Consider the following 25556-nt stretch of genomic DNA (forward strand, 5'->3'; position numbering starts at 1 on the left):
GGATGAAGCATTAGGGACTGACCGCAGCCCCCATTCCTTGTTCCCCTGCGCCTTCTGGGGGAGGAGATGGAAGAGGGCGGGTGGGGGGAGGTGGTTTTAGTTTGTGTTTACTTTCTCACTGCTCCAGCTTGCTAGTAATAGGTAATTACATTAATCTCCCTATGCTGAGTCTGTTTTGCCCATGATGATAATTGCTGAGTGATCTCCCTGTCCTTATCTCAACCCTTGAACCCTTTTCATCATATTTTCTCCCCCTTTTCTTTTGAGAAGGGTGGGTGAGATACTGGTTGTGTTGGAGCTCAGCTGCCCAGCTGAGTAAAACCACCACACAAATCTGGGATATTCCTGCTGCCCACTGCTCCGTTGTTCAGTGCAGAGCAGGACTTACTGGTCATGGTCTATTAGTTGCTGCAGGTGTTATTTCAGAACAATGAGATTAAAAAAACTTAATTTACAGATTGATGATGTTCATGGCCACTAATCTGACCCCATGGCAATGTCTTTATAAAGAAAAAAAAAAAAGTGAAGTGACAAAAAAGTGTCTGGTAAGCCAAGTAGCAAAGATGTGCCATAGAAGAGCTACAACAAAAAATCTGCCTGAGATCAGGAATCATAAAGCTTCCTCCCTCCAGCCCTGTGTGCCACCATGGCTGTAATCCTTCCGTAGGTTATAACAAGTCAGACAACTCCAGGGTTTATTGCAGCTGAATTGACAGTGGTTGAGCTTGGAATTATTTAGCACAGGTGTTCTATAACAGTGATATATTGGGAAAATTCAGTGTTCAACAACCATCATATTTCCAGCTGTGCTGTGGTTAGTGCTAGTACAGTGAACTTAATATAAAACATGTGAGAATATTTGCTAGCTCAGGAACTTGTTAAAGGTATTTTCTTACAATATCTAAGCTGCTATGTTTATCTAGGTGCGTTTCTTTGGTCTTGCATTTTCATAAAGGTGTGATATTGGTTTTATAAAGCTGTTGCTGAACCTGGAATCTGCTTCTCTGCAACCAAGTGCATTAGTAGCCATGCTAACCAGTGTGCAGCACTCGAGCAGGTGAAAATAAGATTATGAGGAATCCAATGACAGTCTGTTATCCTTTGCACATTCATCCTGAGCAGCACCTGTGCCTCTGTTACATATATAGACGTATTTTTACTAGGGGTGCTAGAAATCTTGAAACAAGTGTTGCAAACATCTATATGTAAAAGAACATAAAGAGAGCAAAGTTAACAAGAGGCTAGGGGGCTGTAAAACAAGGGTAGCGAAGTACATTCACCAGCAGCAAAATTTGTTAGTTTTAAAAGAAGTTTTATATGTACATATGCACACACATGCATTTCTAGGGGTTCAAAAGACTCATACATGAACATAGTAATAAATTACTGGAAAATGTGTAAGGGTATTTGTAAAACACATGCAAATAAAAACACAGAGACACTTACGTGATGAGCATGTGCTCCAAGCTGAGTTGTGTAAGATGCTTCACTAATTTGTGCCACAACAGGTTGGTTATAATGATATTCTAACAGATATACTGTGGTCTCACCATAGATTTCCTACAGTGCCTTCAAGCTGTGGCTGTTCTGTGGATCTCATTTTGAGAAAGAACATAAATGCCACCAAGCATCCAAACTCAATTGTATAATTGTCGTATGGATTACAATTGGATCTGGCTAGAAGAAATGCATCTACATACTGGCTTGGCGTATTAATAATTTTCCTGATAGAGAAAGTGGGTATCTTTTACCAGTGAAATGCATGTGTCTGTGGGGGAGCCAGGAAAGGCACTCTCTGATTTGAGAGAGAAAGCTGGTAGGAAAAAGGCACTTTGATTTGAGTAAGGATCTTTTCTCTGATTTGAGAATGCTGCTCTATATTTTTCAAGACTGGGTTGGTGCTCATAGACAGTCATTTTGTCCATGAGCTGGTAGTATTTAGAGACATGGTTTGACATCTCAATATTAGGACCTCTTTTGGGACAATGGGTGGAACAAGCAGAGGTGTAGAATAGTAATCAATATTTCTTGGTAGTAAGAGTGTGAGTTAACACCATTTAGGAGCTGGCATTGCAGCTTGGATCCAACTTAGAATCACGGAGAGTTGGATGTGACTTCTTGAATATTTTACACCTATTGGTTGGTTAATAAGATTAAACACAATCATGTAAAAACTAAATAAACCAAACCCTACTCTTTCAAAAATATCCTCGTAATTGAAAACTTCTTGTACATAGTAGTTTGTCATTTATCTTTGCAATTTTGCTTTCACTGAACTCTGAAAGCCCCATCTCTACCTTATTATGCTCCAGTTTACCAAATGTGCAGACATTTATCAAATGGGCCATCAGTAGCCGTAGAAATGCAGTAGTATATCCAAGTTAAAATTCTTGCTTTGATTACTACAAATCCATGGAGCCCTTGGGTCCAAAGCTTCCACTGAAGCACAGCTATTTGCAAATAGATTTTTATAGCACATTAGTGCTGGAGGAGAGTCCAAAGAAAATAGTCCTGTTCAATATTAGAACCAGCTGTGACTTTCTTGTGCTGATGACTCATTCATTTTTTTTATAGGGTGGGAGAACTAGGCAAAAGACACACAGAGTCTTATTCAAGACATTGTTTGTTTTGCAAAGGGTATCCTAGCCACAAGCCAACTTGATCATACCAATATGCAGCTCATGTTTATTTAAAACTTTTTTCTTTTAACAGTTCCAATTATAAAAACAGAACCCACAGATGACTATGAGCCTGCTCAAACCTGTGGACCAATGAACCAAGGCTTAAGCCCTCTCTCTAAACCATACTACAGCCAGCAGATCATGATGCCCCCGGATCCTGGTTCATGCCTTGTGGCTGGCTTCGCCTCCTGTCAGCAGAGAAATGCAGTGATGTCACCCTCTCCCAACGCAAGCCCCAAGCTGCACGACCTTTCATCCTCTCCTTATAAGTGCATCCCCAACCCAGGCCACGGTCACCTCGGACTTCAGCAGCCCGCTGGAGGTGTCCCCACCATACAGGAAGTGCCAAGGTCTATAGTTGTGCACCCAAGCTCCCCCGAGCAATCATCTCACATCATGCTGCAGCCGCAGGTGAGTCAACATCTGAGCAGTAGCTGTCCCCTTGGTTATCAACAAACACTCTATCCCAACAGTCCCTCTTCTCCAGTTCCATCTGTTACCCAAGAGCCAACCTATTTGCAGTCCTGCAGTCCAACTCACTCATCCATAATGGGTCAACAGCAGCAGCAACTGCCGAAGGTTCACAGAAATGAGTCTCCAACAACCCAACCACTGTCATTGCCAGAGTTGCATGAGGAAAGTAATCATAATTTGGCCCCTATTCCTGTAACGATCAAGCGAGAACCTGAGGAATTGGACCAGATGTACCTGGATGATGGTAAGTCTTCGACAGCGCAGAGGTTTGCGTTCAACCATGTTTCTGTATCAGTGAGTTCCTTTAACCCCCTCCTCCTTTTGAAACCCGGTGGAAAAAAAGTTTAATTAACAGCCTGGTGGAGTGATGGAGAGTTTTGCTTGGTTTCTTTCTGTATGGAAAAAGGTTCTTTAATTTCACTTGCAATAATGAAACCATATTATCTAAGCCGTAAGTGTTGTTCATTACCATAGAGCTAGCTGCATGACCAATAGCTATATTGCAATAATGTTAACTGTATGGTCTTGGCTTATGCCCATGCCAGTGACCTGTGGAACTGCAGTGAAAACATATTTAACATTGTCCCATCCATAATGCAGTGAAACTTCTGATACACAAATCTGCTCACTGGAACTAAATGATAAACTGCTCTCCTTCAGTTGAGAAAGTTCAAATTAAAAATGGAGGCACATCTTTCAGTGTAACTTTTCAGTCTGGTGGTATCCGACATTAAGACTACTTTTTCTTCTGTTCTGATTGTGGACTTGCTGCTGATTTTTTTTTTCTTGTTCTTTGTAAGATTTTCTATGCATATATATTCTACACGCACCACTGAAATGTTAAAATGCTGTGATGAACTTGTCAGATGCCAGCTGCCAAAGATTTATTAGCTGAACATAATAAAAGGGGTACTCTGGAATTTGATTATGTGACCTCACTGAGCTGTGATTTAGCACTTGCTGCTAAGTGTCCCAGTAGTATTCTGAACCCTCACCTTAATGCAGTACGTGAGTTCCCTTCCAATTGCTGTATAACTATATAGTATACCATGCTATTTAAAAAAAAAATGCCTTTGAAATGGCTGCATTGAAACTAATTGGTGCCAAGGAACATCTGAATGTGATTGTCTTTTAGGGAGAATTTAAAGACAGTTCATGGCACTTTGGTTTTTTTTTTTAAAAAAAAGAATTTTTAGTCATTCTATTTTAAAGAGCATGATACTCACTGAATTAGGAGTACAAATGAATGTTTTGGAGCTTGAGCTGCAGCCTTTTGCTTTTCAACTCTGGGAAAATTATTTTTCTCAACAGAAGTTATTATTCATTGCATGATAGAAAGGTCAAAAGGAACTTTAGGAGTTCAGTTCACTAAAGTTATGCACAACACATCTTTTGTGACAAGGTTTCCCTCATATAATGTGCATTTTTACCACGTGTGTTTTGAGGAACAAGATTTTCAACAAACCAAACAAGAAATGTACACAAACCAAAACAAAAAAAACATGCCCAAATTTTGGTTTTGAGAGAAACCAGAAGTTGTGTGTGGCTGGAAGAAATTACAGTTAGAATCTAAACCTAGTCTATGTCTGTCTCTCTAGAAAAGCACAAAAAATGGTCAGTCAGAGAGGCCTTATCTCTCCAAAATCCATCAACCATTTTTCTCACAGCACTACCAAAGCTACCTTTGTCTGGTCTCTGCTAGAGAGATGGCACTACAGATCACAGGTGGAGGATGAAGCTCCTCAACTATGTCTACTTCAGGTTTCTCCTGAAGCAGCAGAGGAATTTTACTGCAGTATAGTTTGGGACACGGGTTTTAATTTTTTCAGCATTGCTCATTCTCTCTGACAAAGCAGAAATGCTTTAGTCCTTAACCATTTTTCTTCCATTCCCTCTTCTGGACACATGTGCACACCAGTCCTCCGATGGATAATCGAAAGTAATTGTAGAAGCCACTGTGTACATCTGCACTGATACTTAGAGTTGACTTTGAAGATCTTTCCAGCTAGCCAAATCCAGATATATTTCCCTTTGGCACTGAGCAGGCTATCAGACTCCTTTTGTGGCTGACCACAAGAACTATAGACCAAGAAAAAATTCATAGACATAACAGTCATGGTAACAATATGTAATAGGAAAAAAAAAATGTAATTCCAAAAAATTAAACAATGGCAGTTTTCTCTAAGGGTAATCAGAAATGGTCACTAGAGGAAGTCCTTCTTCTGTGTCTAAACTGATATTTAGGTTTGTTTCCGACTGATGCAGCCCAATCCACATGGGCTGTCATTACCTATCTATGCCCTATCTCACTGCCTACAGAAAAGGCCATCTACCCTGTACCTTGCATTGACAAAATGAAGACCTTGTAGAAGTCAAGAAAAGACTACTGCCATCTTTTTTTTTTTCCCCGTATTTGGGCAGAGAGAGGAAGTGTGCAACAGGGGAGCTGAAGGTAGTAACCACAGCTTGTGAGGTATGTAATGGCCAAGACCCTCTGTTCAAACCGTGCACATCCCTGTCATACCTCAGACACACAGAACAGAAGCACAAAACTGCAGGTCAGAGTGGAAGCCAGTTTACATCCCATGCTATAGGCATTCATAGAGGCAACCTTAAAATACCAGTGCAGACGATGATTTCACAAAATTTCATCTGATGGAACTGTAGGCTCTCCATAGAAGGAGTGGCCTCAATCCATCTTGTGCTTAGCCACATGCTCTTAATGCTTCCTTTGAGTAATATCAATTGATTATGACATGGCAAAGCAGGCTAATGGAAAATTAACCTGCCCAAAATAGCAAAACCTACATAGATTTCCCCTGGGTCAGCTCATGGAACCATATCCCATTGGTCCAATAGGTGGGTCCAGCCCACAAAAGGGGAAGGAAGCCTTGTGTTGTGGGTCAGGTAGTGCAGTGGGGGCCACGCTGGGTGGCAAGCAATCCACCCATAGACCAGAGTAAGCATGACTTGAAGCCACACCTGATACCATCTTAACCTCCCCAGCAACTATCTAATCAACTCATCCTGTCTCAGTAAAAAATCCTCATCTCATGTTTACCTATTACTTATGGGGAGCTAAGATGTCAGATGGGAGCTGGCACAGTCTCAAAGGGCAGTTTGACCACAACAGTGACTGCCTAGAAAACAGCATAATGGATCCTGGTGTCCCAGTAGATGCCATTCACTGAGATACATACTCCATGTATGCAGTGCCGTTGTGCCTGGAGCAGTCTCATTCAGACCTCTGGTAAATAGAATAAGGCGGAGCCTAGAGGGAGAATATGCTTTTTACAGAGTAGTTCTGAATAGGAGCAACTTATTTTTCACGTGCTTGATTTATTTATTTTTTGGAATAGGAGTTTTAAGCAATCACCATTGTTTCTTGTTAATGTTGTATCCATCTTTAAATGCTTTCCTTGTTGGAAAAGTGGGATATATATGATTTGGAACTATATTCTGAAAATCAGAATTAAAATCATATTGGTGAACAAAGACAGTTATTCTTTTTTTAATAGATTGCTGCTCCACTTCTTTATAATTTGTTGTTTTGCTGTTTCAGTTCAGATCCATTCATATAGCATAATTTAAATTTTTTTTAAAACTTGTATCAATGAACAATGTGAAAGCGAGAGAGAGGTCAGATGTACTTAACTGGTTTCCCTCCCTACTACTCTAAATACATCAGCTCTTTCCCCCATCCCTAAAGTAGTTCAAAAGTAACGCATTATTTTAATGACATGAAAATTTAAGTTCTCAAAGCATCATTCCATAAAAAAGAGTATCTTCACAGTGTCTTGTAACTGTTTAATACCTTCAGTTTTACCTGAAGGTACATTTGAAAAGTGTGAAGTATGGACCTCTAACATACTTACGTGACTACTGGAAAAATAAAATACCTAACTAGTTACGCCAGATGATATTTGGTAAAGTTTTGGTTGATTGTTTTCCATTTTGGGGAGATATGATTTATGTATCTAATATACGTGTAGCAATCTTGGACCAAGTATAAACAGAATTTTTTTGGTTTCAGTTTATGGGACCAAAGCAATATTCATTCCTTTTGGTCTGGAATATCTCCAAATATAGTCCATCTATACTACAGAGCATAGATGGAAAAAAATAGTCAGTGAGTATATATAAATATATATCCTGTACATGACATTTCTCTGCTTCTGTAATGGTGGGCAGCTGAACTGATATAAAGGGAGCACCCAAAGAGATTTCCATTTTGGCAAATAAGTTTTGGTCTTGGCAATCTTGTTTTAAATCAAAATCTGCAGTAGCCACCTGGGTTACTCATTAAATGTCCTGTCCATTTCAGTATGTGCATATATGATTCAAAATGTATAACATATTTCAAACTCACCCTGTAAAGTGATACCTGATATATTATGGCTATGCTCTTGATATTGAAAACAATCTGGCTTGTATACCAGCACTCATTTCAAGCAATTACAAGTTCAACCTCCAAACAAAGATTACGGCTGACTCCCTCTGCTGTGTTCAGAGCAAGATTTGGTGTGCTGTTTAAAAGAACGGTCTCAACGAAGTAGTTGAAATGTGACATTTATGCCTGGTTTTGGTCCCCTATGGGAACCCATGGTTCTTTGCAGCAGAAGAGGGGGTGTCTCCTGTCCTTATTGCCAGAAGCTCTTACAGCAGCATGTGGCACTTTGGGGCACCCTGGCACATCATTCCAGGGCTAATGCTGGCTTCCTGTACCTGTGCTATCCCTGCCCTAGACAGCAAAGGTTACATGACTTTCCCCTTTCAGATCTAACTTGGGAGTAGTGCAGGGTGCTAAAGTGGTGGGGCGCATGGAAAATCCTTAAACAGGCAAACAGGAAGGCTGATTTATCAGCTTGAGGGACATCTTCAGTGCAAGTCCATGCAGATAGTTGCTTTTAAGACTAAACATTTTATTTGGGGAGCAATGAGTCTAATGTGCTGTACAGCCCTTTGAGGGATAAAGTGGAATTAGTGTTGCCCAAAAAGGTGGCCGGTTTGGACAATCTATGAGCTGATGAGAACTCTTACTAGTCCCTTGAACCAGTCATTATCTCAAGGGAATATGAAAATTCACCTTAATTTATATCTCACTTATGAATATGCTCTTCTCTCCTGCCTTCTAACTGGGACCTGGGTCAAAAGCTGTGGTAGTCTTTTCTTGAAAGAATCCTTTTCAGTTGACCAGGGCAGCTCAGATAATTTTTCCAAATTTTGACTGCTTTTCTTAGTGGTAGAAGAAACCCCAAGCCATAGTTGATGGAGTTACTTTCACACAGCTTTCAGGAAGTTGTGAGCCAGGCTCACAACAGGAGATGCTAAAGGTGACTTGAAATTACCTTCCTCATCCCCATTTCCTTTTCCTGGACCTATTGTAGTCTGGGTGGAACGCAGAATCTCCAAATCTTTTTATTTCACCAGGATAGAGAGAGTACAATTAGGCATGCTAATGCCGAGAAACTTTTCAGGTTGTAACCTGAAACCAAAGCTGTTGCATTTTTACCTGCAGCAGCATGACATTCAGTTGTGAAATTATTTCCTGCCATTAGAAACACCAAAGAAATTTGTTTTCATTACGGATCAAAATTAAGCTGTTTCTAAAAAGCAAGGGAGAAACACATTGGTACCAACAGGAAAAAGGCTTATGATTTATATTCTCAGCAGGTTTCAAGGTGTATTTTACACACTGTGATCCCAACTCGTTGTATTAGTACATAAAACTTTACAAAAGCATTTTTTAATGAAAAGCAAAATAGCACTCTGGAAGATTCTTTAATAAAACTACACTTCAGTTAAGAAGCTGAAGAAGACCTCAGTTTCTTCACCTTTTCTTTTTTTTCTAATCTAGAATTTTGTGATGAAGTCACAGCCACGCTGAAGGCAGCAGCAAGCTCCTATTGACTGCAGTGGGGCCAGAATTTCAACCTCAATTTAAAAAACTGTTTTCCAGAATGCCCCAAGTCATTTGTAGGTGCCAGAACTGGATTAACAGTATCTGAAAGACAGATCTCTTGTCTGAAGTTTTGTGTATTAATTCAGCCTCCTCATCTCCACACAGACACTTTCATAAAGGTTTCTGTTCTGATCTTAACTTGATCTGAGCTATAAATCTTTATGTAGTAAGATCAAAATACATAAACCATAAACAAAGTTATCTGATGTTTAGATACATGGCTAGCAGAAAGTATCAAAACCACATCATCATCCTTTTTAAAACAAGGAGGCTTTTGTTCTTGTGATTGTCTTTGCACAGCTGTGAGTTTTATAGTACCATGCCAATGAATGCACTCATTGCAACTTTTATTTTACTCTGAAAAGGTAAATTGGGAGCATTAAGCCCCCAATAAGTATGTAAAAGTGGCAAAACCACAGGTAAAGTGTTACTGAAAGCTGCAGCCCTGCCAGCCATTTCATTTTAAACATGGCTCTTTTAAAAATAACTTTTGCAGTAAAAGCTGTAACTCCTGGATGTAACATGAGCTATTGCTAATGTCATTCCCATGAATTGCTTACAGTGTTGAACTGTTAGATGTCTGACAAGTCCATATATCTCCTATTCTGTATATATGAAAGTTTTTTTTTTTGCCTCTAAACCATATGTTCTTTTTTATTATTATTCCTCTGTATTCTTCAAATGCACGTGGTTTGGTGATATAGTTTATTTGAACAGGAACCATAGCAGACAGAATTATTCTTTTGCTGAAATGTATCCTTTTTCATACATCTCAGCTTCATGATTAAAGTGATTGGCTCTTGAGGCATTAAGTTTAGTCTGCTGCTGCCACAATTATGCTTTTGAAAACTCCTGAGTGCATTTTGTGATTTCCAGTAGTCCAGATGTCATTAGAACAACATGCAGGTAGTCTGCAAAGTTCACTAACACTGTCTACACTTTGGTCTGTCTTGTGTGAGCTTTTCCCTCCCTCCCTCTTGGCCTAGCGTAGCAGTTCTAGGAGAAAACAAATAGCTTTCCTCATGGAAAGTTTTACTTAATCTGGCTTGGTGCCTGTGTCTAGACCCTCCTCGTTTCTAATGATGATTGAAAGTGTACATGCTACTGTGATAAAACATGCTGAGTCGTTAACATTTGGGACTTCAGTTGTACGCGATGAGTAAGGGAGGACTGAAGTAATTTGTTAGTGTCAGACCTTTGGTGGACTTGCATGTCTGGGTTTGAGGGGTGTCCTGTTACATAAAGCCACACACCCTCAGGACCAGGGATGGGGTTTTGCTGTTTCTAGCAGGTTTAGATGAATCAAGTCTCCCTGGAGGCTCACTAGAAGACAGCTCCCAAAAGACTAAATGGCCAGACTAGGTGTCACTTCCCGATTTTCTCCAGCCCCAGTTGACCAACAAAGCAGACCTTCCTACCTCTTAGCTGCAGTATGCTGTTCATCTAGCAATGAGCTTTGCTTTCTTCTATCATCCACACTTAGATGTCCAGGGAAGTCCTTGAGTCTTGAGCTTTCAAGAAAGTGTCCAGTTCCTTCAGAGAAGACCTGAATGCCTCCACCTTCATTCAGTGATGGCAGACACATAAGGGGGCACTGGTGTTGGGAGCAGGAGCGTGTCAAATGATGGGAAAGCCGTAGAAATCCGCAGGCTGTGCTTTGCAATGTTTTGATAACCCAGAGTATTTTTAGTGTACAAAACCCAGCCTTTGCTTAATGTGCTCTGCGCACACACCTTCTTACTAAGCATTTCAAGTCATTTGGTATACAGCTGAAGCCACATTATACTACCTCTTTTCAACTGAATGCCAGCTTCACACTGCAGCCCTGGTAGTCATTGTGCAATTAGCTGGAGAAGAAATTGCACCTCACTTCCATGTCTGATTCATTCTCCTATTTCCATAATGATGGCTGTTGGCATTGCTGTTTCAAATGGTAAAGGTTTTGTGGGTTATTTTCTTTAAGTTTTCCTTGGCGATCAGGGAAGAAGAAGTTGCTGTATCTGAGCCTTTGTAACATTTACATTTGCTTTTAAGCCTGGAATAGTGCCAAGGAAAATATGTGGCTTGCAGAAGCACAAGCTTCGTGAGAAAGCTTTGTTCCGATGCAATTCATTTTAGGAATATGTTTGTTTGAAACGTTTCTGCTGAGCCGTGCAGTGTTAGCTGGTCAGCTGTGGCTGTGTGGCTCATGTATGGACTCTGTGCTTTCGTGTCCTGAACCCCTCCTGGCAAATCATTTCCGGGGAAGTTGTTTTATAAAAATCCATCTTCTCCACAGGGAGGAGTATCATACAGACCCCTGATACATCCAGGAAGAGTTAGACTGAAGCAACCAGCCCAGCAACACATATGTGCCAGAGGAAGCGCGTTCATGAGTAAATTCACTGACTTCACGTACAGTGCACTTGGCTAAGCATTAGCAAGCTGTAATGTTGCTAGATCGCAAAGTAGCAGAGGGCCAGCCTCTGCTCCCACTTAAGTCAATAACACCATTCCCTTTGGGTTCATTGGAAACAGCACCAGGCGTATGGCTGGTAGTTAAAATGCATAATAGCCGCATTCATTGCAATCTAGTCATTGATAGGCACACAGAGAAGGAGTCTTTTCTGGGAGGTTTATGCGCAGCACAGCTGATTGTCCCGTCTACATCTGCTGGAAAACTGGGGGGCTCAGTCACAGGCCTGATAGTGGCTTGACCATTGCTGTTGAGAATGGACTATTTGATAACCCTACTTCTGATCTTTCTCCTCCCTGAGGAGCTAATGCTGATTGCAGGGGAAACATGCTTTCCACACAAAGCTTATCTCTGGAAAAAAATTTAAAAAAATAAAAAAAAAAGGTGGGGGGGGGGCTCAAAATGTTCCCCTCCTCCTCTGTAACTGAGAAAACCTGCAAAGTCTAATTTTTGAAAATACCTGGAAATAGTGAGTAAGAAATAGTGTAGGGAAACCATGGGCCTAATCCTTGTTGCACAGCCTGGGTGGGTTTGCCTGCAAACCAGAGAGCTGGCCCAAACAGGCTCTACAGGCTTGGTTTTGTTAGTAGGTCTTCTACATTTTCCATATTTCTAAGCCTACTGCTAGACAAATACCAGAAAGTGAGATGATGCTGAATGTATATCAAAATTCCCAGACTGTATTGTCCCTAACCACATGAATTACAATATGAGCATTTGAAAAGTCTTGGAAAGCAACTCTACAGGCTATCAAAGGCCAGAATTAGTGGATTCAATTCTTTGGTTCTTATGTAGTTTTAAATTTTGTTTCCAAACATCATGTATGTAGAAGAACATTCCTCTCTTGTCTTGCCTTTGCACCACTGAAGTATGATTTCTCTATTTAGTTTTAGCCCTTCAGCAGTCATATGAGAATGAAGAGGACAAGATTTCACTCTTCATGTCAATGCTGTTCAAGTTTCTCTTGATGTTAGCTTTCTGTGGGAGCTAAGGGTAAAGATTTGTTCCATTTCTAAGTGTTGTGATATCTTTCTGGTTGCAGAATAGATATTGCAGTACATATTACTAATTGATTTTAATGCCCTGGAAGCAGCAGTCAGCTCTATTTCTACTGTTTCTGGAAAAAAATATGCATTTCGTTGCTACCTTGTGAGTAAAATCTTCTGCAAATTACTTAAGAGGTAGAAAAAATGCTATTTTGGATCACAAGTGAAGCCTCCCAAAATGCAAAACTGCAAAGTAGTTATTTAAACTTTCATTTCTATCCTGTATATGCAAGTCCATAAACACATAAAGTACATGACTGTGTGTATATATATATGTATGTGTGCAAATATGCACACACCAATATATGTAATGAGATGTAAGATTTAGTACACTAGTACTTTTGCTTATTTGAAGTTGTGGTGGGTGAGAGTCATGGTAAATCACTTCTGCTCATGACTGAATTCTCTGAAAATCCTGCAGGTGTCTGTTGAGATAAACTTCCTAGAAACATGAGGTTAAGTGGAGAAGCCCATCCTGTGGGTCTTCAGTTGTGCTCAGTTCCTTTACTGAAATGTCTGTTGCAGCTCTGAAATCTGGCTCCATTCTGTTGCACGCCTCTGAGCTGCAGTTGTCACTGTTGGTGAATGATTTTCAGGCATCTGAACATTTGTTATCTGGCTATTCTTTTGGAAAACTGAAGGAACTGATAAAGGTGATCTCTTCTCTCTTAGATGGCTTTTTTTTTCCAGTCCTAGCTGTGACAACTCTTGTGTTCCACCATGTTCCAGACTGCACTTGGATTCAGTTGTTCACTTGAGGGCTTTCACCTTGTTGTGTCTGCATTAGCCGTTAACAACTTACCCAGGCAGCTTCTCCACATAGTCGTATGTCTTTGGGTTAGTGGTACTGGGAGGCTCAAATGTGCTTCTCAATCTAAAACGTCTACATGTGAAATTGTCATATAGAAAGAGGTTAGCAGAGAAACTGGTCCTGTTTTTTTTTTCCATCTTGCTTCTTTCGTTTCTTTTGAGAAATTCCCCCAATTTATTAACTGTTAGTACAGTTGTAATACTGTTAATACAGACTATACAGTTTTCTTTTGGGTCCTGCTAATCAAAGGCCTTCCTGAAGTTGCAAGAATTGATGCGACCTAATACCAGGCTTTGCAGAAAGGTCTAACAAGTCTAAACTCTGATTCGGTGTTCTTCACCCAGGCACTGCACAGTCTCTTATAAAGTGGGCTCCGGAGGGATCACCAGAAATGGAGATCACTGCTACCACTCCAGTCTCTTAATTACTAGGTAAAGAACTCACAATAAAGGAAAAAGAAGCAAAGCTGATTCCAGGGCAGAAAGTGTGATGCACTGCAAGACTATGCTTTTTGTATCAGTGGACGAACAAGGCAGCAACAACTGCTTCAAAAAATTTTCAAGGAGGTCTCCCACTGTTTCCAGAAACCCAGGTTACACTTTTGCAGGCCAGACAAACAACTGCTACAGTCTATTTAAACCATAGACTAAAACCTGGACATACTGTGTCAGATCACCACTTGGCATGAACCTGCAAAGCTCCGTTGTTGTCAGACAAGCTGGGCTGATTTCCGCTCTATTCAGCATATAGCCAGAATTATGGAGGTAAAGATGACTGTCTCCTTTGCAGAAGGTTTAGACTTACATTTGTGCAATCCAATATCCCAAATATTTCACAGTAAGTAATGGTAAAGTAAAATACTAAAGTAGAACCAGTAGTGCTGAAATTGAGGAATAAGGTTTACCAGAAAACATGCTAATGTGACAGCATCTTTTTGCATTATTTTAATAGCTAGTTTACAAATCCAGAAATAGTTGCAACCCTGCAACTCTCGGCTGCTTCTGTTGATTGCTTGTTTTCTGATGTGAAATCACTGAGTAGGTTCATGCTTGCTGGCCGAGTCAGATCTATATGACGAGACTCCAGGACTCGCAGTCAAGGTGGGGGCTCTGCATGGGGCTGCTTTGGGACAGGGACTTAGCACAGTTAGGTGACTGAGACCTTTTGTGACATGCAATGTGTATATATAATTTTTCTCTACTTGGGGAACATACTAAAAATATGGAAGCTTTCTCATGGTGTAGCATGGTTAGCACACATTTGAAAGTTTCAGACTTAGAGGATGACTGTGAAACTACATGGTGGTGTAACTAGAACGAAAGAAGGCTTGAGAAAAAGAGAAATGAGAGAAAGGTTAAATATAACATCCCCATTAAAAAAAAAAAAAGATGAATTTTGGAAGAAGAGGGGAAAAGGTGAGTGTGGGTGTGAGAGAGAAGAGTTTGTCTAAAACTGAAATAGTACAAATGAGTAGTAGTTAGCCCAGGATTTGACTGCCACAGGAAAGTATATCTAAAGAACAGTCCATTTTGCCTCAAAATAGTTTACCTGTAGAGAAAAATATAAGGAGAAGATGAAATAAGCAATGTGCTCATTAGCTTTAGGAAGGTTAAGTGATACCTAAATAAAAGAGCTTTCATGAATCGTTAATTGATGTACCCAAGGATAAAAATGAATCACCTTTGCCTTGGTCCTGCTAAATTTATGCAATGGGGACTAATAATCCTACAATAATGGTAAATGTGTACATTTTAAAAGTAGATTAACTTGCCTGTTCATTTGGCTGAGGAGAGTGTGTATCTGTTACTGCTCAAGTTAGAAGAGCCAATCTGTTTGTCCATATTGATCTGCAGTGAGACTACTGCACTGCATAGAGATGGGAGGTTTCAGTGGCCCATCTCCACTGGGGCAGCATTTCCTTGGGAGTTATTTTTATGCTGTATTGCCATATTTTCTGAGGAGTAGGGGAAGGGCTTCAACATTACCAATGAATGGAGAGAACTCCTGTAGGGAGCCCCCCAAAAGTCAGAAATAAGTTGAAATAGAAGGTGGGGGGGAGTACTACTTGAGTAAATAGAGTCACATCACCTGAACTGTGAGAATTTTTTGTATCAGTTTAAGACTTCTCTTACAATATAACAGGGCATTCATTAAAAATAAGAGAAAAACTGAGATTGTTCATTGGCTCTTCCCCAATAGAAATTACGCAGAAAAAGTAATATTGCAGGAAGGAGTAGAAGTGACTGGCCTTTGATAAGGCACAGAAGGATTTTGAAAGGTTCATTTTCAAGGTTATATGATTGAAGAATAAAACAGGAAATCCCCTTACTTTGCAACTTTGGAAAGATGGCATTCAAATTACATTCAGGACGTGATCCAAATGCCATGTAAAATTTTTCCATCATCTTCAATGGATGTTCTAAAACAGGATGTGTTAAATCAGGGAAAATAATAAGAGAGTAACAAGTAAATTAACAGAAGATTCACAACACATTATGAATCACAGTATGAAAGAATCAATTAGAGTCAGCTAGTTAACCAAGTAGTAGCAAAAACAAAAAAGAGTTGTAACTAGAAAAATAAATGAACATCTGCTGAAGTTTCCAAAGCTATATTTAATATTAACTTGGGAAAAACACCTGGACTGAATGGTGTCTCATCAAAAATTTGTAAGTGTTTCCAGACCAAAATCACTCATATACTTAAAAAAAAATAAAATCATCTGCTCAACTGAAAAAGAAAACTCCTCTCTCAGCTCTTCTCTAGCACTGAGTTTCACTTTGGGGAATATCACCATTTTTAACCAGAGAAGCAACAAAATGCAACTGTTGATCCAGAAGTGTTTTGTTGATTGTTAAGATCTAGTACCTGAGGTCTCTGTCCATCTGGGTGCTGCAAAATGCACCCTGTTTCCCCAATAGTTTGCTGCAACAGGGCCTGACTTTGTATAACAGATTAGCTAGGAGGGTAGAGTTTATTATTTTAAAGAATATTATGAATTCAAGCACTCAACACAAAATAGAGTATGAAAAGTAAATAGACTTTTGATAGGGCTGCAGGATTTTCTTTTAAGGAAACTACAAATGGATGAACCATTTCTTTAGTTGTTAGATGAGGGTTGGACTAGGTGATCTTAGAGGTCTTTTCCAACCTGAATGATTCTATAATTCTACGAATATTCAGAAAATAACGGCTTTTGAAATTGGAAACAGAAACTTAGTCTCTTGTATTTTAATCAGGAAGGTCGTAGGACTTCAGATATAGGACTACCTATGTCAGATTGTGTGAGTTGTAACCTTAAAAACTTTCAGTCAGACAGTTAGACGTCAGCCAGCCATATATCTGATGTTTCAGGGGCTAAATCTGTGGTTTCCCTGATGATGAAATCTGGCTTTCTTCAGCAATCAACATACTTTCTGTGCTGTTAGTTAAGAGCTTGTTTCATGGAGGAGCTGGCAGATTCATCTGACTTCAAATGAGGCTGTGTCGTGCTTTCAGTTGTGCATGGTCCCCTGCGCTATCTCGGCCACTGCCTCCTTGTAACTCTTTTCTGAAATGTCAGCGTTCAGAAAGTTTTCCAAAGACAGATTTAAATTCCATATGAAAACCTTTTATTGAGGGGAAGCACCACTATAGGTAGAAAACCCCACAGTTTAACACACTAAAATGGTTGCAAGAATTCCTTAAGATGTCTATGTATGACTATTTCTCATAACATGAAAAGGATGTCTAGATTGTACACTGCTGCTGCAAAATGAAAATCTTAGAGTGGGAGAACTTTCAGTTATTCTTGACAGAGACTACTACAGTAAATAAGCATAGATTCATTGTGATGTAGTGCATCTGCACTGATTTCTATGTGTTCAGAACCTAAACTCTTTTATTTAAGAATGAATGTAGAGATAATTCTTCAAGCTACATCCTCACTTGAGATTACTCCACTTTTAAGTACAAGCAAACATTTCTGTATATCTTTTTCTCTTCCTTTACAGACTTGTATTTGTATTATGTATCTGTATCTCACATGCCAGTGGAAATCAGTAAAGGAAATTGATTTTTATGAATGGACTTCATAAATTTCTTGGTATACCAATAATGAAAACATGGTTTGCAGAATAAGAAACAGTAGGGCTTTTCCAAAATATTTTAATCATTGGCTGTGATCAGTGGCATAAAATGAACTATTCTTTCCTGTGTCTAAAGTCCAAGCTGTGTTACATGTAGCTATGTGATGTTCTTTCCAGTGTCACGTCAGTAAATAATTGTAATGCGGCTCTTGAGTCTGTCTCTGACCTTCACTGTGGTTGCCCTTTCTTGAACAAAAGCTGAGAATGATAACAGATTATCTCTTTCTGTGATCTGACCTAGTATAGTCTATATGAATCATACTCCAAAATTCCTTAAGTTTACCATAAATATACTACCATGTAAGCATTTGTAATATAGCACAGCTGTAAAAGTGTTTAAAAGAGGATTAGGTGGTACATCATGTTTTTTAACTTCTTCTACTTTGGTAGAAAGAAATACAAATTCCCTTTTTTGTATTGTTGAGTGATTTATTTATTTTTTGCAAAAAAATATTTTTAAATGGTTTAGGTTTTGCGAGTTTAGGCTAGAATGTTCTTTAGTCTGTCTAAACTTGGCCACTTTGTATAATTCCAGTTATTGTTACCTGAAGATGAACCAGCAACGATTCGTGTTTCAAGGAGCCTCTTGCAGGGATAGGAAGAATCATGTAGCTTAACATCATCTTGTTTTAACAAATTAAAATTGGCAGTTGAGCTGTGTACTCAACCTAAGCAAGTGGATGAAGGATTTTGAGGCCTAGAGACATGATATAGGAACTACAAAAAGAAAAAACACATGCTACTAAAACCTTATGTGTGTTTTTTCACTATTACTTAGGAACAGGCTAGGGTTCTGGGATCAAACTGTACCAGCACACATATGCATTAAAACCAACACACTGCAGTAAACACAGAAATGTTGTCTCCCTGTGGTAGTCTTCTGAGAGTTAGAAGTCTCCTGATACCAGAGAAACTGTATATGCTTTAAAATTTATGAAAAATTAATAGAACAGATCTACTTGCCTTTTTTGTACATCAAAATGAAAACATTTTAAATAATGGTTAGGGGATAATCAGCAATATAGCTTGTTTTCAATACAGTGACTGATTCTTTCCTGCCAACCCATCAGAGCTATTCACTGTGTTTTTGTAGATGTGCTTCACATAGCTGCCTGTGTTTAGTAAGAACTTGATGCAAAGCCCATTAAATTCACTAGGAATTCTTCTGTGCTTTTTTGATCAGATTCCTATTTTCCGTCAATAGAACTTTTCACTTAATGCTCTTAAAAAAGTCCTATGCAGAAAAATATATATATATATTCATGAAAATCTCTAATACTCGGTGAAAATTTATAGGCCCCAAAGTTGATGTGGACACAAGTTATAGTTTCCAGAGTGATGATAAAAGGTTTTGTTAAATTAATATGTAAAGGTTAACAACACATACAGTAATTTGAAATGCTATCAGTATTGTTTATGCAGTGTGACCGACTTGCAGAGATTTAAAGAACCCCCACTGAGCTCCTCTGGTTGTTTGGGTGTGCTAATATTTAAAGCAATGTTTGTGTTGGTTACATGGTGTAGGCCAAAGGGATCTCAAGGAGCACTATGCTCTCACAAACTGAATGCAGAGAAGTATATTTTGGGTGAATCCACCGCATGTGTTTGTATCCCACATTATACCAGTAGGAAAAAGAAATTTCTCTCCTGGAGTAACTAGTTACTAAGCAGTTGTTTCACAACAATGTCTGGCAAATAATTTAATAGTTCTGCCCAAGCTTTTTCAGTGTTGCTGAGGCCAGGAGTCCTGTTTTCATCTGTTCATTGTAGCACAGGTCTATCTGTGCTATTTCGGAGGTCTCTTGACTTGCTGTACTCATTTGTGTTGCAGTCCATAATGAAAAAACGACAACGCTGCACCATGCGTTCTCCATGGAAAATGGGTTAACTTCAACAATTTTCCATTTTCTGTAATGTTTCTTTCTGCTGTGAGGGCCTTCTTTATGTGTTCAAGGCTTTCTATTGCAACTATACATAGATAGCCATGACAAAGAGAAAGCATGAAAGCTTCTAGTGCAGGACATTCATCCTTACTTATCTGGCCCTCAGAGACATTAGCTAATCGAGGCACGATACTCCATACAATAGGACAAGTGCTGTAAAGCTACCTCTGTTATCCCAGTAGACATGGAGACTTATCATTCCCATGGCTGTTTTACAGGGTTTGTTTTGTTCTGACAACAACATCCACAGCCTACAGTACTATCGACTCTTAACAATGAATCTGATGCTGGCTGTGTGTGTTATCAGCTCCCCAATAACTGTCTTTTTTTTATTTTTTTCTTCTTTCCCACCCCATTTGTGAGAATATGTCCCCTGGAGCTCTTCTCTATCAGGCCCATGCAGCTGCTGTTATTTTAGATATGGCAGGAAGTAGGTACCGGAAAACAGCAAGGGCTCACAGCACTCAGAAAAAATATAGAAATTCCTCTGATTTACCCAAGGCTCTGGCTCCAATCAAAGCCAGTTACAAAAAAAAAAAAAAAAAAAAAAGGGCGAAGAGGTGTGGGGGGAAGGCCCAAGCAGACAACCGTGTCTGGACTGCCTGTGCCAGAAACGAATGTTTTAGCCATCACCTTCTGCAGGGTGCTGGTACACGACCTGGCTGTGCAGCTCACGAGGTGCTTGCCGACAGCAGTGTTGCACCTGGCTGGTGCTGCAGAAGTGGAGCTGGCACGTGGGCAGTCCTGTGCCCACCAGCGTTGTTGCCAGCACCCTCCTCCGCCAGCAGAGAACCCTCTCTTGCCTCTCCAGGGACTCACATTTCTAAAACCTTGGCTGTTTCTGTGTTCTCCCTGCTCGCGTCCCATGTGCACATAAAGCAGATCGGTTTACCCCTTCGTCCAGCATGCTCCCATAAATGCTTTTAGCAGCACTTAGGAAAGAGCACCAGCCAAAGATACTGATGGAAAGTCACTAAAGCAAAAAACTTACATCACTACTACTATTATTATTACTAGTAGTAGGTAGTAGTAGTAGTATAATTGTAAAGCTCAAATGGGATATTTCTTAACTGCTAAGCGATGACATTTCTAGATGTTTTGAATACCTTCACTTTTCAGTCAGGGTAACTCTGAAGACTACTTCCAAAAGAAAAACAAAAGAAGAAACAATAAATGAAAAACACCTCCAAACCTTTCAGTTCAGCAAGTGGTTTAGAAAAAAAGACAGCACTGCCATCACCACCCCACACGTAAAGACATACACGGAAAAGATGCTACCTTTAGAACTGGTTTTAATAAAGAAATCTTCCTCTTTGACACAGCAGATAAAGAGGAAGATGTCCGCCCACAGACATCTCACACCACTAGCAATCTAGTTAACATCTGTAAATGTTTTAGGGAAAGAAATTACACTTTGAGACATTTCATTTTTAATTACAGTCTCCAGATTGGATTTGTTAGAGCAGGGAAATGTATCCCATAGCGACTGATGTCAATAGCAAGCAGTCCCTAAAGCCAGCCAGGATTGGGAAAGCCATGCTGTTTGCTGCTCTTGGCACTGCTCCCTGCTTTCACAATGTCAAACTTAGAACCGCCTTTATATGCACTTTCCATTTTTTTTTCCACAGTAGCTGTTGCCAGCAAGCTGTAAACTACCGTATATCACTCAGATTTAAGAACCTAAACTTTAAAACAAATTAAACTCTTGTTGACATTGTAATAAAAATCAGAATCGAACTGAACAGCTCAGTAAAACTGCACTTCAATTATTTTATGGATTTAAGATTGTTTTCTAGGATTCCCAGACTCCCAATACAGCAAAGTTATTTCCTCTTGGCAGATGGCTGGAAAAAAAAATCATTGAATGGATAAAATTATGTGGCAGACACTAGGTTGAAGCCTAAAGGGAGGAAATGGTGTCTCCCCAGCACCTGTAAATATTTGCTCTGTGTCTTGACCAGAAGAGCCTTTAGTCCATGCTTTGGAAAAAAGAAAAAAAAATCAACGTATTTATTTTGTGAGTTTTTAAGAAAATAGAATTTTCATCTGTCAAAATCCGGTTCCTAACTAGGTGTTTATGTGGTTTCGAATGAGAACAGCAAATACAGGTCTGACCCACCCTTCAGAAGCTTGTCCAAATGCAGGTAAATGCATGCAGCATATGAGTGCTCCCAGTCGCAAGCCTCTAGTTATCTTTTATCTCCCTACTTAGCAGTTAATGTTGGATATTCTTTCTATATATTTTTTTTCCTATTGTGTAAAATGGAAACAGAGGTTTCCATCCGATTAAATGCCAGGTTTCCATTCTTTATAATGGAAATTCCATTCTTTTAACTCGAAACAGTTTGGAATGAAAGTATTTCAGAAATGTGTGTAGACGGAAGCTACTGGAGATAATAATTTGTTTCATGTAACTGTTTTACAAAAGGTGTGGTGTGCTAGAAAGGCTGTTGTGTGGAGCAAACAATGATCAGCTCGTGCAGCCTTTCATCAAAAGCTTTGCTGCAGTTAACTTTTTTTCTTCACTTCATCGGTGAAATGTCCTTGACTGTCCTAGGGCACCAACCTCAGAAGTGTTGCATTCCCAGAGACTTCGGTGAGAAATGAGCATGCTCAGGACCTTCCTGGCTCCTGTCACCAGGTTGTGTCTGAATACTCAGCCAAATTGTACACATCTGCATGCCCACAGCTAAGTCTCGGGGTCCGCATGTTGTGGCTGAACTCCCCCAGGGAGCAGCCTGTCTGTCTGAGCCATGGGTAGTCAGTCACCTGGGCCTTCCAGAGGCTCCATGCATTCAGCTCCTGGTCTTTCACCTGAACCGAATTAACATTCTGATGTAAGCAGCTAGCTTTCTCCATTGTAGCATTAATCAATTTTTTAAGCTACTCTTAAATTAAAGCTCATCTGCTCATATTGTTGCCTGGAGCACCTCTCAAAGTGCAGGCCAAACTCCTACTGAAGTTCTGATGTGCTGCCAGATCGCAGCCCTGGCCTGTGGAGTGCTGTCACCTCCCAGCTATCAAGAAGCAAGGTTTTTAGAGTCCAAGTACTCAAAAAGAGGCAGAAAAGAAGTCCACCACGCATTGCAAGTGGTTGTTCAGAAAATGCAATACAAGCATGTCAAATAAAACTTGATGTCCTTACAAGTGCTCGAGAGTGAAGTGAGAGCTCTCAACATACCTTTCTTAGGTGCCTTTCTCCCACTTACGCAGCGCCAGTCCCTGGGCCATGGGTTTTGTGCACTTCATTCTTGGGGCAGAACAAATTTCCTCTCTAATGGAGAGCACTGAGGTCTGCACAGTTTTTGTATCGAGCGTTAAGTTGGAAAGGGCAAAGTTTCTTCTTCCCTGGGAACCTATCTGCAGTTCTTACTGTACTTTTGCAGCCATGTCTGGTGCTTTTTCTGCTGATGTTGCTCTGTCAGTCCAGTCTGAGGAGCCAGTCTGCAGCATGTGGAGAGAGGGGAGAAGAGATATTTTGCCATGTTTGCAGCTCTGTCACGTTGGGACCATGTGCAAATACGAGTATTCTTCCAGCTGCTCTAATTTGACCCACTTGCTATAGGTGGTTTTAGCATCCAAGGAGTATGGGAGTCCAGCAGCTGCCTGGTTGTGGTACTTTTCAGAGCTACATCTCGTGTGCTGAGGAGAACACCTAATAACACCAGCTGGTGGTTTCCCCACTGTGGCTTAGAACTGTCTGGGGCTGCCCCAGGCCCCACTTTCATTGAGGGGTTTCGACTGCAGCTCCACTAAATCAACCTTTGGGTCAAACCCTCCCAGTCAAACTGGAAAATGGTGGGAATTTTATCAAGAAAAGATCTTCACCTTGGAGTTACTAGTGAGGTGTAAAACTGGTGCAAGAGTAGCATTAAACACCACCAATGCTCTTCTCCAGGGAGCCACAACAGAAAGGATGGGTATTCCTTTTTGAGCTGTAGCTTTCTTCAGCAACAGATGCTGCAATGGTTAAAATAAAAACCTGTGGCATTATGTACAACTCATGTTATGATGGTGGCCAGATCATAAGGCCACAAACAAATTTATCACATAGCGATTTGCCTGCTTCATTTCTTTAGCAGCCTGTTTGTAGCCATGCCTGCAGATTCACAGAGCTGACCCTTACTTCTGTGCCCACCACTGAGGAGAAGCAGCTGTGTTCCTTCACCTGAGGATTTCCCCCAGCTAGCTCGTCAAACATGTCTTTGTCTTAAAAATTACATCAGCTCCACCCAGCCTTCCTCTTCCATCAAGCAGTTTGTGGCTGCTCAGTGAGTCATCTCGCAGCCATAATTTTATCTTCCTGAGCAAAAAGCCCTGTGAGCTAGGGGTTAAAAAACAAAGCTCAGCCTTTGCCGCAGGCTAGGTGGGAATGTGACCCAATCTGGTTTCAAGGCATTTCCCATTGCCCCCCAAAGCAGCACACAGGCACATCATAGATTATATAAACAGTGGCATGCCAGTGTTGTCTCTGCATTGGTGGCCTCTTTGCTAAAAGGTAAAAATAATGATCTTGATGTTGATCTTTTCACCTTGGCATTGATCTTTTCTGTTCTGCATGCATTTTGAGGTTTGCTGATGAAAAGGGTTATAAAGGAAGGAGGTGTTGGTGATGGCAATGTTAATAGGGCAAGTAGAGTCCAGTTCAAAAAACAAAAACAAACAAAAACCACAACAACCAAACACCCTCCTTAGTCAGAAACAGATCAGATAAACCCATTATATCTTTTAACCTGTCTCCAGGACATTGCCAGTGTTGAAGCCCAATGCTACTCCCACTTACTGATGTCCATCAGATTTGGGGCTGGTTCAGAGGAAGCAGAGCTGACTGTCTTGTCTGTTCTCTGCTGTGGAGAGAAAAGGGTGCTCAGCAAATGCTCATGCATGACCCCGAGGTGCTTCATTCTTCCACCCAGTTATTATTTCTTTCCTTTATTTGATATGCCTAGCTGCACATGAGCTGTTCTGTTTTTTGTTGGTGGTGGTGTTTTTTTTAAGCAGTAGTGCAAAGTGGCTCATTTTGGAGGATTCCAGATGATCACTAGTGGCCACACTATTATTACACGCAGTCAATTAAAGAGCATACATGCACATCCCATTGATTTGATTTAGAACTAACAACAGCTTCAGTAATGTGCAATTACAAGAAACTTAATGACCCCTTTATATTGAATGCAACTTCTGTGGCACCTAATATGCTTTGATGAATTGCTCATTATGTGCAGTGTTGGAAGAGCTTCTAAAAAGATTAATAATTGTATAATCAATACAGAAATTCAGTCTTATTTGGCTTTTTTTAAACTCTGAAATCAATAAATCAGAGGGATTTTGGATTCTCTCTTGCTCCCCATTTTCCTGCTGAAACCCCGGGTTATTTTTTTTCTAAAGCTACTCTATCACTTCTCCTGCATGTGGAGAAACCCCTTCCTTCTGAAACCTAGAAATAAAAATCAGTTCTTTTCTCAGCCTTACTCTCTTCAGCTGTCTTTGTAGCACTGAGGCAGGAGATTTCTTGATAAGTGCTATAAGCTAGACTGAAAGTACCTTTCTCAGTGCATAATCTAGATGTAAAACGGAAATGCTAGAGATTATAAATTAACCCAGAAATGGCGAGCTAGGTACCTTCAAGTGTCTCACTACTTCAGCTGCCCTGTTCCTTCTCTCAGGCTGTGGCATAAGCTGCGTGTGCCCGATGCCCTCTCTGTCAAGGAGCGAGGTGACACAGAGCAGCTGTGTGCCAGGGGCCAGCACCAAGCTGAGCACCACCCTTTTGTAAGAGAGGGGTGAAGAGGATGCGGGCCAGGCTGTGGGGTGAGTTCCACTTCCCAGGAGACAGCAAGTAGGGGAAAATCCTCTAGTTCAGACATAGTCTGCTAATGGCTTCCTCGCCATCACTCTTCCCCTTCTTTCTCTCCCTGTCCCCTGATGCTGAACAATTTGTCCCCTGTGGATAGGTCTGGGTCAAAAGAGGATTGCTGGATTTTGTCCAGAAGGGCTGGTCCATGCCTGTTGGAAGCCCCTCCAACAGGGAAGGAGGCTCTCTGCTAGCAGCCTGCT

The 25556-nt window shown here is 40.4% G+C and overlaps 1 protein-coding gene and 1 long non-coding RNA gene across 8 annotated transcripts in view; both read left to right on the forward strand.

Annotated features, from left to right (window-relative positions):
* NFATC1 (nuclear factor of activated T cells 1) overlaps nt 1-25556 on the forward strand; it is a 120372-nt gene that overhangs the window by 82799 nt on the left and 12017 nt on the right. For 2 of the 7 annotated variants that reach the window (XM_083824969.1, XM_083824971.1), the window contains exon 9: nt 2713-3399. The exons of 2 other annotated variants lie outside the window; for them this stretch is intronic. In XM_083824969.1, coding sequence (XP_083681095.1) covers nt 2713-3399 — 687 coding nt within the window. Of the gene's footprint in view, nt 1-2712; nt 3400-25556 lie in introns of those variants that run through there. 3 more of the 7 variants (XM_083824972.1, XM_083824973.1, XM_083824974.1) reach the window with 3 other exon arrangements.
* The window catches only part of LOC310894616, a 28462-nt gene continuing 6315 nt past the window's right edge, over nt 3410-25556 (forward strand). The window contains exon 1 of the long non-coding RNA XR_014580047.1: nt 3410-23997. This is a non-coding gene — a long non-coding RNA (uncharacterized lncRNA). The remainder of the gene's footprint in view (nt 23998-25556) is intronic.

Source organism: Anser anser (assembly GCF_964211835.1).
Source record: "Anser anser genome assembly, chromosome: 2".
Lineage (NCBI taxonomy): Eukaryota > Metazoa > Chordata > Aves > Anseriformes > Anatidae > Anser > Anser anser.